Source organism: Numida meleagris, chromosome 16 (assembly GCF_002078875.1).
Source record: "Numida meleagris isolate 19003 breed g44 Domestic line chromosome 16, NumMel1.0, whole genome shotgun sequence".
NCBI lineage: Eukaryota > Metazoa > Chordata > Aves > Galliformes > Numididae > Numida > Numida meleagris.
The window spans coordinates 8883019-8900992 of NC_034424.1; the positions used below are offsets into that span (position 1 = coordinate 8883019).

Sequence of the window (17974 nt, forward strand, 5' to 3'; positions counted from 1 at the left end):
TATATATGTGTGTGTGTGAAAACAGCTGAAATGTACAGACTCACTAAAATTAACTATCAATTAAAATCAAGAAAAATAATATTTGTAATTTAGCATGTCACCAGCATTAGCAAAAATATTATGCCTGTCATTTATGCTTCTTTATTTCTGTTCCGACACTGCCAGCAACTGAAAATAAATGTTATCAGGAAGTCACAATGGAATATCGAGCAGCTTCTGAATCGAAACATGCATAATATTTCATGAGAAACATACACAGTGATTAAACTGACTTGGTTATCTTCCACCTGCTATTTAAACCATGCAGTGAGTCATATTAAATATTAAGGAGAAAACTTTTCTTTTAAATTCCAATCAGTTTTGTGCACGGACAGCTTCCACCCTGTAACAGCCCTTTGGCAGGCTTTGCCATCTGCTCCACAAGAGGGCAACCAAATTCCACTATAAAATGAACAAATGAAGCTGTAGAATTTAACGACACCGTTCACTTCTAGCTAAATTCAGAATCCCACTCCATTCTAAAATGACTGGGAAAAAAGCTCCAAGCACATAACTTGGAAAGGGGCTGTGGGTGGAGAAAATACCCAGCCACCAACTCTCCTTCCCTTATGAACAACGGTGCCAGCAGTGGGATCCATGTGGGAAAAGGAGCGTTAAAAAATCCAGCCATTTTTCCTTTTACGGGATTTTCTTCTCTTCAGATACAACAAATACCCCAGAATCCTGGGCATCAGCTAAAGCATTGCGCTTTACCGAGAATAAGGCCACCTCAGACTGGAACGTAAGCAAGTAATTGCGAGTGGCTATGACATATGCATTTTGTGCTGCAGTTAAGAGATGGGTGACGAGGGAATCTCTGTGACAGTTTAGATCAGCACAACCATCTTGTCACCCCGAGTCCAGTTCCAGGGCAATTTCCTGTACCAAGAGTGTGCTGGCACAATGCTGGACATCTGGAAAGTGCTAGTGCACGCTTTCTCATTCCTCCTTTAAAATGCTCTAAAAATGTAAAACTTTGGTTTGTAGATCATTGTGGATTAGTAGTTGTTCTTTTTTTTTTTCTTTTTTAATTTTGAATATGCAGTCTGCTAACACCAACGCAACTACAGAGAAGCAGAGCATTACAGCTGCGAGTACTTACTGCTCTGGACTAGAAATGGAAGTTCTTCGTCCTTCCACAGCAATGTTGCTCTTGGGTCTCTTAACAACATGAGGTCTTGGAGGACGAACCTATTACGTACACATACACAGAGACACTGCATCAGATACTTCAAAAGCTGATCGTGCAACAGACATAAATGGCAAAATACGCCTAACTATCATTATCTTAAAGGTATCTTACATTCACAATCAGTTTTAAACTTCTATGCTTCGACAATGTTACAAATTCATCAGTTTGGATGTAAATTCAGAGTCCCACAATTTGCAGAAGAGCAAAAACCCACATGTTTTGAGTTGCAAATGAAACATATATGCTCGCCCCTGACCATTAGCTATTAGCCAGACAATGAAAATTTGCTCAATTGTCCTGTTTAGCATGGGGTAATTTTCTGATAAAAAGGCTTCCTAAATGTAAGCTTCATCTCAAAGAGTGAGTTGACAGAATGAGACTGGCAAAGCCTGCACTGTACATTATACTGGGAGTTGTTGTTTGGCTCTGACATCACAGTCCTTTTGTCTGCTTGTTCATAGGAAGCCAGCTCCTCAAGTGAATAATTCTATAAAGGTGAGTACTGAAAAAAATTGTACTTGGAGCAAATATTATAAATGAAAAAATGCTAATTTTTCTTTAAAAATATGGTTCCTTCTGGTAGCTGAACAGAAAACCTTCGCAGACACATTATCATGACATCCCTGAGGTTATACTAGTGTATCTTTTGTTGTCTGCAATAACACTCAAAGGTTTTCTGTGGAAGGTGATGTGATGTTGCTGCCAGTTGAATTTTCCATATCACCTTCATCATCTTCCGAAGTTCAGAAGTCAAGCTTAATTTACCCACATGAATTCCACAAGCAAACAAGCTAAACTTCAAGGAAAGGAATAAGCACATGTGATCACTAAATGGGCAAAATTTACAGATGTGCCTATCTATACTAACGAGTAATCCTGCTGGTGAATGTATTCCTCTGAGCCAAACGCAGGAATGAACACTTGCAGGGTCAGGGTGCACAACCAACTTTCCAGTTGTTCATTGTTTTTTTTTTTTAGTACTATCCAACCTGGAATGGAGTCTGACTTGCTGAATGCTGAATGTTAACCAGCAGGAATCCCCAAAGCCCTCAGCAAGGTAAGGAATACAACTCAACTTCTGCCCTCTTAGGCCTGCGATCCCTTCAATAGCCACAATATAAAAGAAGCTGTTTCAGGCCTACAGTCCAAGCACTCTGGATGAGTGATGAATTTGTTTGCAATGACAGCATTGGTTGTGCCCCCATCTCTGCAAGATGGTTGGGTTTTTGGGTTTTGTTAGGTTTTGTTTGATTGGTTGGGTTTTTGTTTTTTTTTTTTATGTTTTAAGGAACATATAGCTCAGATTCTCTTGCCAGGAAAAAGCCACTGAACTGTGAGCACTGTTTCTGCACTGCACAATTGTATGCAGAAGTTAGCAGCAAGATCATCGTATTGAATTTTCATTTCAAAGGAAAAGGTGTAGAGCAGATATGATGAAGAAATCCAGAGATGCATTGCCACTATTTCTTAGGAAAAAAGAGTTTATACAAAGGTCAGATGTTAAGGTCTTGAAGATCTGTCCCCACACAAGGCTGTTCCTCTCTACAATAAAGACAGCTTAGGAATGTGAATTTATGGAAGGATTAAGTTTGTGGCAACTTCAACTGAACTTGCAACGTGGTGAAACATGGGGAAAAGAACAACAGAGCTAATTAGACGAGCTGAGCTGTCAGAGTGCGGCTGAATGGCTCGGTGCCAACAAACAAAAGGAATGGGCTGGCAATCAGCAGGATCGATGAAGAATACTGCTTCATTAGGGCTGATAAAACAGAGAGAGTGAGCAAGAGAAAGAGTGTGTGCAAGGGTGGGGGGAGAGAAGCAAGAGGAACTGGGTGTGGGGGGGAGTACAAGAAGGAGAAAATGAGAGGAAGAAAGAAACTTAATTAAATTTAGGCTGAAAGATGGTGTGTAACGCTGGCTTGTCATCATGCTGTGAACACTTTCACCTTTCGGGTGGTACCCTGGGGGAGTGATGGTGATGAGCAAAAGAGATGAGAGTTTTGGATGGCTCCAGGGGGCCACCAGACCAGCAAAGCACAGGGTGACATGCTAAGTAGAGGTTTAGAGCATTGTTCATGAGGGACTGCGGGGAAAAATCAGGAATCAAGCCAATTCCTTGCTGGATTTTTAGCCAAACAGGCAGGGTTAAATGCACATGAAATGCAAAAATAGGAAAGAAATCCAATTATGTGAGCACAGAGCCTACAGAATAAAGGTAAACATTCAGTACAGGGTTAAATGTGCTTATTACTGTCCCTATCAACTTTATGAATAATTATCATATTACAACTTTTGCTAATTGAATGAAGTTTCCAAACAGCTACTATTAATTCTAACAGATCTCTATTAATTATAAACAACCACCCTCTCACAATATCACTACAATTCATTTCCAAAACAACAGAATGTAAAGGACATATCTGTTCTGCTTCTTTAACCTTCTTTGGTTTGTGTTTTTGTTCTCACTATTAGTAATGACTCATATTGCAAAGACTAATTCCCACAGACTCCTTCTTACAGATATAGCCTGAAAACAGTAACAATTTCTCAGCAATGCTGGCATTATGTTGACTTGGTTGGAAGAGCAGAGAGAGCTGGCCTCTCATTCAGGCCTTCCTGTAAAAGGTTGGGATGAATTACTTGCTGATACCCACCTCTGCAATATATGCCAAGACTACAAGAGGGAAAAATCAGCCTGCACAAAATAATATTTACACACACAAAAATGTGTTTCATCTATTAAAAGCCAAATAACAGTTCAGAACAACAACAAATTTACATACATTTGGTACAAGAATAGTTTGGGGAGTGATTATAATAATTTACATTTATCTTGAATTTCCTCTTGACGAACGAAGAATTTCTGTTCCACTTACTGGCACAGCGAGATGAATGCAACAGGAGCTTTTATTACATTTCCAACCTTTTATCAGTCACATTGGGAGCAAAGATAGTTGACACAAACACATCATAGTGAGGACTATTAATGCACTACAGTGAGATTAAACAGTCTTAGCAAGACTTTCATGTAATAAATTACTCAATCTGAACAATACTGTTCAGCAATTTCAGTACAGAGAAACTGCAGTGAGCCCTCACGGGGCTTCCCCTGCCAAGCACAAAACAAGAGGACCAAGAAGCAGTATGGGAACCTCTTAGTACCAGGGAAAGTTTGTTCCCAGTGTAACGAATCTGGAAGGGCCTCCCATACAAATTACATTTAAGAGAACACACACAAGCATTGTCAATGCTACCTTTTAAACACAGAAAACAGAAATCTTCAGTGCACGAATCCATAACAACGACTGTTAAGCTGAACACCCAGAGTTAAAAAGAGGGAGGAAAAGAAAAACATGCTACTGAAATGTAACATAGGAACATGCATCAAAGATCAAAAGTTTACACACACCAAGTGCACTTGTTAACCAGTTGCCCGCTCATCCAGAACTACACATTTTTAACAAGTTTTAGCAAGATTAGATTTGAAAACTTGCATCTCTCTTTTTCTTACACACCTACGTTTCTGTGTAAGGAAGCAAGGAGTAGGGTCTTTTTGCTTTTTGGTGAAATTATATTCATAAAGCAAAAATCCTGAATAGAAACAAACACCTTTCAAGGCTGCTGCAAAAACACCCCTTTAAACTGACGTCAGTTTCCTGTACTAATAAGTCACTGAAACAGACCCAGTACAGTCTCCATTCTTAGAGTCATCTGCTATACTTAATATTTAACAATCAGCCTACAGTAGTGTTTTGAATGAAAAAGTGCTTAGATAAGGTATCCCATCCTAACACAGGCATTACACCGAGAACAATTTCTGTGCAGTTCTTCTGAGGAAGACTCGTTTCTTATGGCCAACGTGTTCCACTTACATTTTTATTCCAGGTAATTTATAATGAACAGTAAGTATATATGTACATCATCCATAATGCGGCACTAATATTCCACTGTCCAAATACAGACTTTGCTTTTTTATGTGTATTCGCTCATCTGTTCCATGGTGAAAAATAAAATGTCTCCAATTAATTTAAAGCAGAACTTGTGGAATCTCTTCAGACTTCTGCTTCCTTTTATATTTGAGTTTAGTGCAAGTCTTCAAAAACTCACTGGCTAAAAACTTATCCCAGCCTAGCAAGACTTTTTGTTCAAGAAATCACCACAAAAGTAAAACAAATATTGCAATAGCAGCATCAGTTACCTGCAGAACTGACTGAAAGCTGCAGAACTCGTCAAAGAAAAGCAGAATAAATGCAGGTCCCAGGGCTGTGCCGCAGCAGAGAAGAAGGGAGTTTAGGTGCATAATTCACACATTGCTTGTTTGACAATCCAAACTACCAAGGTTTAGTAATGCTACTAGGAGAGCAATTCAGGCAGTGTTAAGCTGTGGCAGTGAAACAAAACTCCCAGCTACTCACGGGCCTAGTTGAACGCTGTATCTTTGGAGGTGGTGGCCGAGGTGGACGGAGTCTTTGCTGCTGTATCAAAGTGGAAACTTAAGTCATAGGTAAATTAAATAGTCACCTACATGAAAACACCTCTTGTTTTGTGGCAAAAGCAGTTGGAGTGGATGACATGATTTATCTAACTTCATACTCACCGTACAAAATGCAATTACTTTCAAAACAGAGATAATCTCATGACCTACAAAGTGCCACGACAGAAAAGGAAGCTGTAGCTACCTCCTTGACATCGGTTATGTTAAACTAACGGTAGTACAATCAACATTCCATGCCAGATCATCCAAAAGTCACCTGAGACAACATAGATGCTTAAGAAGGATTCTAACCCACAGGTCCACACGTTCTACAAACAAATGAAAAGAATCTTGCAAAGCAGGATTTTCAAAATAGCTTACACTAAAATCCCAAGAGTGATTTTAGTGCTAGCGAAAACTTATACTCTAAAGACCTCAAATCAGCAAAGACATCTAAAAGCATGAGGGAAAACTTAAGACAATTAAACCTTTCATAAACAGATAAGCACATGCTTAGATACGGTAGTGGATCAAGGTTCAAATGAATTGCCTAGAGCAAAAGTGTGCACTGTTATCATAAAGAAAGCAAATCCCTGCATCACCAACAGTTCTAACGAAGACAGGAGCAGTGCACTGAGGCGCTTATTTTGGTCTCCCACTTTTAAAATTAGCAGTTGGACAACTCATTGCTTTGTAACCGTGCTGGAGCTATTCCAAGTGAGCTGCTTTTGACTGAGCCAGCAGCACGACTCTCCTCACACAGATGGTATCTTAAGGTATGCTCTGTTAGACAAGGAACTCACTGATGATTAATGAGATTCTAAATAAAATCATCCTAAAGTACAACTTTGATATTGAGAACGAGATCAAAGTTAACGTCTTTTCTGCAGTGTCTTGCATACACATGTTAGTGCTTAAAGTGAGAAGTACAGCCCGGAGTGAGGAGCGTGCAGGAACTCCTTCGAATGCAGGAGCAGGCAACAGACGGCGCCGCTGGCCACCGCACGTGGCAGTGCATCCTGTGGACAAAAGCCCATCAGCCCAACAGAGGGAGCAGGAACTGGCAGCAGGAGTTGGGTTCTTCAGACAGAAGAAGAAAGCTTACACAAATTACTGAATTTCTCTCGAAAAAAGATTCCAGATTCAAATTTCAGCAGTTTTTAACTTCTTACTAGCATAGTCCTTATTCTACATTGACACACGTTCTCATTCTACTACCCTCATGCTGTCCATAGTCATCACCGGCCTACCCTTTTTCAGACCATATTTCATGCCCTTCTTGCATCTCATCACACTTTCCCATTAAGTCATAATTCACACCAATTGGTTTATTTGTCCTTACTCGTGTGCCAGGAGGAGTGCCAGATTGCACACATTTACTCAGCTCAGATTTTTGACGTGGGTGAGGAAAAAATGGCACTTGTCATGGAGAGCTGAGGCCAAAATTTTTTCCATGTGATGGCTTCCAAGTATATTTTCCAAGAAAGTAAGCATGAAATCAAAGAAAAATAGAGAGAAATGACCTGCTGGTGAGCTGAGGTGGCTATTGTTAGCCCTCCTGCATAGTTTCTTTTCTGCACCTCTTATTATGCAATTCAGTCACTGACACCGAGTTGTAGTGCTGAGTATCTCCCCACTTTACCTGCTCAGGCTGAGAGCATAGCCTTAAAATATATTTAGCTTTTGTTATGTGACATAGCATACTTATTTTTCATTATGTTTCAGAAGCATAACGGACCAGCTGAAAAAATCTGAAATTTGCACTTTTCTAGTTATTTTAAAGACATCCACTTATGACATAGCTACTTAGACAAATATTTCATGAAGCAGGAAAACAACATGCAATTAAATTCTCTTTTTTTTTTCTCCTAATGCCTCCTCTATGTATGCTTCAGTTTGCTTTATTTTCACTTCTAGTTATGTAAATATTCTGAACATTTCTGCATCACAAAATTCTCTTAGGTGGGATTTTTAAGTAACCTCCTAAAGCTGTGGCTAGCAGTGTCTTGAGCACCATTTATTTTCGATGACTTTTAAAATTCTAGACAAAAATGTTTTGATTGATGTAAGAATTACAAGGCATCTCTTAATGCTGTACAAAGAAGTTGATATTGTTTCTTCAGTATTAGTTCATATCACCGAACACGTTGGTTTGATTTGGGAATCAGTTTCTCCCTCCCACAGCAAAAAACAGGCTAACTTTTCAGGAAGCACTGCAAGGCTGTAGCATCAACAGTATTAACTGATAAAGCAGTGACAGCATTACTAAAGTTTGTGAATAGAAGCGTGACAAAGGCAGGCCCTTCAGATAGCAGGACAGCCAGACAACGCATTAGCTGAGGATCACCTTGTAGTGAGGTGGTCAGTACACTGATGATAGGCACTGCGAGGACGGGTACAGCTGAACTTTGCTTACCCACACACACACGCGCACGGGAGGAAAAATACATCTGAGAAAGCTTGTGACAGGGTTCCTTAATTATCTACTTCAAAATTGTTAGATAATAAAGCAAGTATTTGGGAAGAGCAGAACGTGATGCTTTTTGTTAAAAGACCTACCAGTATTAGTACCTTTTTAAGTCTTGTATGTCTTGTATTATGTATTAATTTTTGAAACGTTGAAGAGATAAGAGAAGAAAAATAAAACAAATTTCCACATTAACAGCAGTGTGTTCTCTCAATTACAGAGGGACAGGGAGACAGTACAGCTTAAACAGTCAGTGACTTGAAGCACTGAAATGAGCATAGGCAAAGGGCAGTGAGGAGCAGCTGAGATGGAGGTCCACCAAGAGGTAACAGTTATTTGTCCTTTGCCAGAGCTCCATTGTTAATGCTGATGTAAATATGTGTCACCAAAATGGGACAAGCAAGTATATTTGAATTATATGAAGACCATATTTACTGGAAAATCCACTGATTAGAAGTTAATTTGTTAATGCAGCAAAACACTCTGTTTCTGAAAGGTCAGTAGGGGAAGCTGTGTTGGAATATCAACTTAATTACCTGTGCTGTAAGGATGAAACAGCCCAGAGCTACACTGCTAAAAGCTGCTAAATTGCTATCCTAGGTATGTCCCTAAATATGTATACTATAGTGGTTTTTTTCTTCAAAGAGAAGCAATGTCTAAATTAGCACTTTCTTATCAGTAGCTGTTTACCAGCATACTTTTTTACTCCAGATATTTTCTTAATTGTTTTACTCTAAATACTTCTGAAGCAACAAGACAGAGAAAATTTGCAGGAAGCCAATTTTATGACTGTAGATATGGCACTGTTTTCTAATTACAAGACAAGCAATTTTAAGCTGTGAGATGCTGGAGGAAGAAAAAAAATCTTACATTCACTTTTAGACTGTAAAAATACTATTTAAAAATGATACATACCACAGATCATGAATTACCTATTATATATCCCAGAAACTTTCACAGTACAGCAATTTAGTTTTTTAGAAAACATTACAAAAAGATCATTTTCGTACTGTGAAGTACGAGTTCGTGAGCAGAATATTATCTCAAACTAATGGATGTCAGTTGAGATTTTTTTAAGGTGGTATTCAAAACAGAGCCTTTATCAGTAAATTAGAGGTGCTATTTCATATGCAGCAACAAGTGCAACTAGAAATAAATGCATAAAGGAAACCCAACTAGATGAAAACTGGTTTGTCAGTTCATACAGAAAGAAGTTTTTTTCATTCTCAAGCTGGTAGTGAGGGGTGTTTCTAATGATTTCCAAAGCAAAGCCTTTCTATTCAGACATCTTATTTTCTTCACAAATTCAGGGCTGGTTTACAAACTGTTCGTACGTTTTAAAGACAATGAGACATGGGATAAAGATGCGCTATCCTGAATGTACCCAAGCCCAAATACATCATGCTGCAAAGGATTTGGATCACTGACTTTGGAACAATATGCTGAACCTCAACACTCAATGGAGAAAAAAAAGAGGGGGAGAGAATAACAACACTGAAAAATGTATGGTACCTAAAAAGATTCCGTATAGAAAGCAGATGGAATCTATGAGGCAGCTGTTTTATTACCCATTCAGGTCCCTGCACAGCACATACACGACTTTTTACATACTCCCATATGCACAGCTCACAAACTGGTGTGACAAGAACAGTGTATACCTTACAGCATATATTTTTAATTTACACTCTAAAATACTTCAACAGAAATCTGCTGGGTCCTGTGATAAAAAAAAAAAACTCCATGTTTTAAGAGATGTCTCATTCTTTGAACTGTATTTGTAGATTGGGAAGGTAGCATGAATCTGGCAAAAACGTGGTAATGCCTATAGCTGTGCCAAGAATTTATGAAAGGGAAGAGAATCTCACAGTTAAACCCTTTGATTAGTCTAATGAGAAAACAAGGACAATCCCCTTGCCTTTCTAGCCAGGAATCTTCCATTACGTAACATAGAAGCATACATTCAAAGAAGGAAGTAAAAGGAGCCTATAAGCTCCTGGTTTCCCTAATGGATAACAAAGAGGCATCTAAGTCACACCCAGTGTCCTGGGACACAGGCAAAGATTCATCCCAAGGTCACTGAGAAGAGACTCACACTTTACAGAAGGGAAAGAAGGGGTTTTCTGAAAACTTTCTGCTTCCTCTCTCAGATGAGACCAATTCTGTCCTTCCTAATCAAAGGTTAAAAAAAAAAGTACATCTAGACACAGAGCACTGATAAATCATTCTCATTTGGCAATGCTGATTATATATACGTCACACTGTGCAAACAATCCCAGAATATCTAACTTTCAAGAATATTAAATATAATGTACATCATACACAGTTTGCTTTAAGTCTAGGATTTGTAGGGTACCTGCCAGATGTTGACAGGAAGGATATAAAGCAGTAGCAGTTAACTTGTAATGGTATCTGTGTCTTAAAGACTTGTCAAGACTTCCCAGCTCCAGTGACAGAGGAGTTCATGTACAGCACAAAGAAGGAATACAAAACCCATGAAAGATGATAGCAATGGAGTTTCAGATTGTGACCACTGCATTCTCCTCTTTCACTTATCTGTTGTGCAGATGAAAATAAACCTTGCATTCAGTTCTTCTAAAATACTGTAAAAATCCTAACTGTATTAAACTGATGATTTTTCAGCACTTTGCAGTTTGAAAATCCCTGAAATTTTCCAAAGGAGGTAACTGTCAACAGCCTCTTATTTAACTGGCACAGATCCTAAGAATCTGCAGAACACAGCTTGAAAACCACTGTAAATTAAGCTACACGCAGTGAGCATCTCTTCCCATAGAAACACATGCACAGAACACAAAATATTTTAACCAAATCTAGAGTGGCTGAGGTGACTACGAATCACTGCAGACAGTAATATAATGTAAGTCAGGAGCAGGCTGGCATTAATACAGTTCCTAATCACTCTCCTCTGTTTCTGTAGTGCTTTGCAATGACTCTTCCTCTCTGAGCCTTCCTTACTGCGGTTTGCTTCAGCTCTTTGTCTAAAGGGGTAATTTGCAACAATTCACTAGCTTAAATGCACATGTCATGCTTTTGTTATTGAGAAAATATCGGAACAAAACCAAAGGCATTTCTGCTTACCGACTGGACTAAAATTTCTTTGAGATACTCACACCCTACACAGACCACCACTGCCCATTTCATTTGCTCGCCCTGTCCTTAGGGCAACCTCTAGTGACTTGGCACCTTTTTTTTTTTTCTCGTATTTCTTCTTTGCACCTAATCTTTTGCACCAGATTTTCTTCTCTCCCTGCAATAATGGCAGAATCCCGCATTGGCAGTCTCAGTGCCTCAAATCCCAGATGGATAACTTGGTCAGCATACAGGTATGTGCATGGTAATGAGACAAATTAACACCCAGAAAATAGCATACCCCATGGACTCCACATCACACAATACACCTTAGCCTGAAAGCAGCTTAACTTTCATTTGTGCACAAATCCCGAGCACTGGCTATATTACTCCATGATGAGAGGACCATGAAAGCAAACTCTGAAGACATGCTGAACAGCACCGTACCCATTCTGGATTACCAGTAAAACAGCAAGGCGGTTTTTCAGAACTATTCACAGAGATGAAATAGGGACGGGTTTTGAGAGAGCATCTCATTGAGCAGACTTTCAAATTTCCAAAGTACTTCTTCCAAAATTAAGTGTGATTTGCAGTGGCTTCTTTTCATTCTATTTCTCAACATACATAGATGGAGGCACATGTTGCAATAAAAAAGCCCAGACCCTAGGAATATATTTATCCCTACGTATTAAAGTCTATCCATCTACTATCTCAGCAGAGTTTAAAATCACAGCTAATAGGTTAACAACTGTTTTTCTTCCGCTTCAAATGAAGAATATCAGAAAGCTGGGGGAATATTCGGCTTCCCAATTTGTACTGACTGCTCGCTGCTACCTGCAATGTCTGTTTGACAGGACTGACATTTTGTACTGCTGTGAGATGGGAAAACGTGTGACATTTTTATTCATGGTGGCGTACGCCCTTGTAATGATCAGCCCTGGTCGATGTGCTTACTGCAGCAGCCCCGAGCCCTCGGAGAACAAACAAGAAGTGGAGGTGCCAGCAGTTCGGCTGCCTTATTAAACTCCACCAGGATTCTAACGAAGAGCAACCGCTGGAAAATCTCACTGTCAAATCCTCAAGGACACTGTCAACATGGAACTAACTACATATATTTTTCATTTAAAATACTGGAAAATACAGCAATATGATTTTAAATACAAAGAAAAAAAGTCACACTTTCCATCTGTTTGCTTTTTTAACTGGTCATTTTGTCAGTTCTTTCAGGGCTTTCAGGGGGGCTGATACTGGGATTCAAACCAAGCAAATTACTCAGATCACATGACTTAAAATGTTGGAAAACAAGTATATCCCTTATTATCTATTAGCAGCTACTGCTCTCTAGTAAGTAGAATACTTCTATTTAAAAAAAAAAAAAGAGAGAGAGCGAGCTAGTCCCTTATTTAAGGAATCCCATAACAGCAATGACTATCTACTTAGTTCAGCTCCATCATTTGCTTAGGACATCTGCATAATCAGGGTGACATTCTTCCACGTAAGCATACAAAAGTACATGGTTCGTGTATCTGTAGCATGGCACTGTTCAACCATTTTACTAGGTGTTAATCAGCTCAGCTCTGAAGGGCAAATCCAAAAGATGCCTGGCCAAACAAGCAATCACAGAGGGGTTAGCAGCTGGAAGAATCACACGCTTCATATATTCTCTCCTTTTAATGTTCTAGTTTAATCAAGAGGCTTAGAGGTCAATTCAGACAGTTCTGGCCTATCCATTTCATAAGTAGTACATAAGAAACTTCTGGATGCTGCTCAACACTGATACACTATGCAAGTCATCCATAAGGCCTCTGAGTTTTTTCTGAAGTTGTCAGTCTAGATGATTTGGTTAGCCTTGCATGCACTGATGTATTTATTTTATATATATGTATTATTTATGAAGCACAATTCTGTTTCCACATGCCAGCAGTGATGGACCAAGAAACTCTCTACAAGATATTTATGGGTTCCTCGACATAACAAGACTAACAAGGAAATTCTGCACAGACATGTTACAGCTGCTACTGCTTGTCACGGAGCCCTAAGGAGGTCAGCTCAACCACAGTATTTTCTCCATACATCCAACCATTATGGCATATAACTTGAATGTACTCAGGGCAGTAAATTTATTCTGATCATCCATGTTTAAGAAGTGCTTGAAATGCCAAGACAGTTGGCAAATACTAAAAGCCATAGCCCAGAATATGCTTTGTGGATGAACACTTCTGCTAGATGCAGGAGTAAAGTCACAAAATCTTACTGCAGATTCTGAATTCCTACACAGTATAAGCTACACGCCTGCTATGCTGGAGTAGCAGCCAAAGACATACCTGTCTGGTTGCTCATTATGAAATACTGGCAAGTGTGTGCCTGAGAGGCAGTAACTTTTGGGTATGCACTGCAGGTGGTGTATATATCTTCCTAAAGTAAGAGCCAGGTCTCACTTGTCAAATACTTATATTCATGACAAGAGCGCAAGCCTTTTAGTTAGATAATTCGTACCCCGTGGATTGTCATTTCTGAAAATCTTGCACACCACACAGCAGAATTTCAATCAAAGGAATTACTTTATCATCAACTGACATTGTTTTTATTGTCCTTACTAAGAATACTGTAACCTAAGAACCTGATCAGACATTCGAGTTGTCTCAAGCAGACATTAGATGGACTATGCGTTTTCATTTCTAGTAAAGTGACTTCTAGTGAGCTACAGAGAACTCCTTTCTAAAAGGAATAGTCAAAGAAAGAAGTGAGATGAAATGAGGATAGAAAAGATGTTTTCTGAAGACAGAAGAATTTTAAATAAAAGTTTACACTTTTAATAAATACACGAAAAATCAAATGGAGAGAGGGAGGAAACTCTGCATGCTTCAGCAGAAAGGAACAGGGAAACCATAATGCTCATCAGTGGTGAAGAGAGGAATGGAAGCTCATTTTGTTAACGAAGGTATCTCTATTGTCAGAATAGTTCAGAGTGGCAAGAAGAGGAGGCTGGCTTTGCAATCACAGCATACAGTTGCATGAATATTAGAAAATGAACTTGTTTTCCCCTTTCCCCTTTGGTTTCTACCTCAGTGCTACACAATGCTTGCTGTGATCGGGGGAAATCTGCTATTGTTCCAATGCACTTGGGTGTGAAGGGAGTCACAGGGTCTGGCAAAGCAGCCTTCCTCCCTTCCTTACTTACTCTCTTTTACACTGGAGATAATCCCTCCTTCTGCTTGCCTCTGTCCTCACTGATCCAGTTTTGCATTTCTGGAATGTAGCTGGCTGGTTTTCTCCCCATCCTCCCCGTGACCTCTTAATACTCTTTAATCTTCTTGAAGAAGAAACCTGCCCTACAAAGCAGAGTTCTTCATCTTGCACGTCTAGGTGCAGATCGTGAATGGAAAAAATGAACATTTCCGTGTAGCTCCTTTACAGCAAATAAACAAAACAGCAAATAAGGTGACAATTTCAGCTCTACGGCCCATGAAAGTTTAAAGTTTTGGACAAGTCTTTCCACAGTCTGATAAGCTGCTTTACCACATGAGTACAAGTATATTTCCATTTGTTTCATTATTAACATCAATCCCTGAAATACTAATTCTCCCTAGTTTGCATACATAATGGAATATGATTGAATCTCTTAAGATGTATTTAGAAGACTCTTTTGAATTTTGTTAAGCTTTACAATTTTGCCCATAAATAAAATAAAATATTCCATTTTCTGGTAAATAAAAGTAAGCCACAGAAACCAAAACATCAGCTTAAGTTGACAAAAGACATGCTAACTGCACTAGAAACAACTAGAGAGCTGAGCAGATCTGCCAGTATAACTTGCTCCTAATGAAACAATATTCTTCCTCAACAAAGAATGATTTTAGCAGCTTGTCGTCATTTGCTGCTTTGGTTGAACCAGACCAGTTGGACTACTGACTGTGTAAAAATCTGCAGAGAAACAAGTATGGATTTACTGTTAAAGAAGCTAGGCTCACCCCCTTTTACATTTACCTACACCATTTCTCAAAGACTGATGACTGATGAGAATACTCGGCACAGTAATGATCTTACAAGAACAAGGAGGTTCTTGTAGGAGCAGTCATGCAGCATTTCACAGGAGCACCACGAAGATAAGGGGAAGGATGCAGTACGGTTAGCAAAAATTTCATTAGAAGAAGGATGTGTAAAACCCAAGTATGTTTTTGGAAAATAAATTGCTCCCTTTACTTCCCAAGAAGAGAGCTGCAACCGCCAAACATGAGTGCTCTGTTGGACCACGTGATACCCAATCTCAGACTGCATAATGCAACAAGTTCTATACCTGCACGCACCAGGACACACAGCTGCAGTCGTTCAAGAGACCAGTCAACGTGTCCTCTGAGCTTAGTAAGTCACAAAACTGAAAAATCATTCTACGTTTCCTCTCACGGCTGTGGCACACAGACACAGTAGGTGCTCATCACAGCAACTCTGGTGTACGAGTGGCCTAGTAAAAAAAAAAAGTCTTCTGAAGAAAAAGGCTTCTTAAGTATCAGATTTGGACATTAAACGGCCTTTCTCCCTCAGCAAAATCATCCATTCTATTTATTTTCTCCTTTAGATAATGCAAAAAATAAATGCATAAAAAAAACAGAGAAAGCCTTCTGCTCATTAAAAACTCAGCAAGCAATTTTGGAAGCTGCTTGCATTACTTGAAACAGGGATACAGTCAACATCATTAAGGAGATGCCTGCATTTCCCACACTCCTTGCTTTCTGGATATAACATATATAACTTGTATAAATATTTCTTACCCCAAATACTTGAAGCAGATATTTAAGACTTTCACCTCTAAAAAACCCCAAAACTCCAAAAAAACCAAAAATGTCTTGTCAGGATTGCTAAATCTCGCAGAAAGAAAATGTAAATGACCTATTCTATTTCTTGTGTGATTTTCTTTTTTTTTTTTTTCTTCTTTTTTTCCTGGTGGCATAAAGGCAGTTAATAAGAAGTCATGCTCATGTAGGGTATAGAGATAGTAAAAGCTCCCCAGACAACATTCACAACAAACTTCTGAAATCAGACAACATTCCAATGCAATACAGATCCATCATCAGGAAATGAAAATCACAGAGAGGAAGAGCTCGAAGGTTGTTAATGTTATGCTCTGTGCAGCGTCCTCACCACTGTAGTTTTCCCACCAATAACAGAGCAGAAAAGGAAAGTGACATTTATAGCAAAAACACAATCTCCGCCGTGTTAGCACAAATTCAATCTGAAAAAATATCATGAACAGGTATTCTGAACATAAAAAGATAAAATTTAAGACCAACAGAGAGAACTAAAATCTCTGCAGCCATGAGTGTGACATCATTTAAAACAAAAGGACCCACAAAACCAACCAAGTCCAGTATCCCGACAGAGCTCAAGGTTTCAAGCTGTGGGTCCTGTCACAGGGGCCCCTAATAGCTGCTTGCACAGACAAGGAATGCGTTTCAAACAGCCACAGTGACACAGTATTTATTTTCCACACAGGAAAAAATGACAAAGATAAACGTGTATGCTACCTAAAAAGCAGGAGCGCGCGCATGCAGCAGTGGCTGCCGTTCCACGGCGCTGCTGAGCTGTGGGCTGGCACCGCCACACGGCCCCGCGTCAGCAAGGAGGTGGCTGCCAGAGGCTGAATATGCAGCGCGTGCTTGGATGTGCTAGGGAAGTTTTGGTCAGGTTATAAGGCAAAAAGCAGGAAGAAGGCAAGCAATAGTAAGACAATCACAAAGGATGTTCTCTGTAGCAGAGTATTTTCTACTAAAACGAACCTCAGTTTTCCCCAAACCAGTCAGTATTACTCAGTACTACACACTACTCATTGGAATCTTTTCAGAGATCGGAAAACTGCTCCCCTTCTCCCCACTCATTAAGCCCTGGCTGTCTGTACTGCCCTTGCTACTTGTTGAGTAACTGCATTGCCTCTGAGTCCCTCAGAGTTCCCTATACTTGCCTGATCCGAGCACTCACATTAAAGCTACACCCTGTGTAAACCGAAGAGCACGCGATGTCAAAGAGAAAGAGCTGTGGTCACACACTGCCACTCCAGTCTGCTCATGCAGTCTTATCAAGATCACTTGTCCTCGTCCTTGGCTATCTGGCTAAAATCCTTTTCATAACCAAGGAGAGCTTTTGCACAAAGTCTTAGTATTACAGAAACCAGTATTAAAACAATTCTGCAATAAACAAGCCTTTCAAACTATGTCTGATAACCACTTGCCAAAATGAGGTACTGCACTCCAGAATCTCACACAGTTAGGTAATTGCTGATAAACGTTTAAGAACAGTCAGTTGAAGTGCTATACATTCAAAGGCAATGTAAGATATTTTACTGGTATTTTTTGTACTCTAACAACTGCAGATACACAATTGTACTTGGAAAAGCTGAAAACCAACTCACTATATGGTGAGAGATAATGAGTTAAAATTAAAGGTTGCTACTGGCTTGCTAGCCCATCCCCCTTTAGCTAATCTGTCATGTAATGAAGAGAAGCACCTAGCATAGGACAGCTAGCTGCCGGCTCACTTACAGAGAGCTGATTAAGAATGTTCAACCAACAGCAGACTGCAGACCTTTCCAACGAAAATAAATAGACTGTATGCAAATGTGTTTGTCACTTTGACAGCATGTCTCAATTAAAGCATCTCGCTGCTGTTGGTAGGCTCTCTCACTGCAGTGGTATGGACGAGGCTTACTGCATTACTGATACAC

The 17974-nt window shown here is 39.5% G+C and overlaps 1 protein-coding gene and 1 long non-coding RNA gene across 7 annotated transcripts in view; one reads left to right on the plus strand and one right to left on the minus strand.

Moving 5' to 3' along the window:
- DENND1A (DENN domain containing 1A) overlaps positions 1-17974 on the minus strand; it is a 179572-nt gene that overhangs the window by 11764 nt on the left and 149834 nt on the right. For 4 of the 6 annotated variants that reach the window (XM_021413767.1, XM_021413771.1, XM_021413770.1 and 1 more), the window contains 2 exons: positions 5647-5706; positions 1142-1230 (listed from right to left, as the gene is read on the minus strand). In XM_021413767.1, the coding sequence (XP_021269442.1) occupies positions 1142-1230; positions 5647-5706 (149 nt within the window). The remainder of the gene's footprint in view (positions 1-1141; positions 1231-5646; positions 5707-17974) is intronic. The other 2 variants (XM_021413768.1, XM_021413769.1) reach the window with 2 other exon arrangements.
- Positions 1142-12444, plus strand: LOC110406829. The gene is made up of 2 exons (XR_002443588.1): positions 1142-2288; positions 6596-12444. It is a non-coding gene; the product is annotated as an uncharacterized LOC110406829 (long non-coding RNA).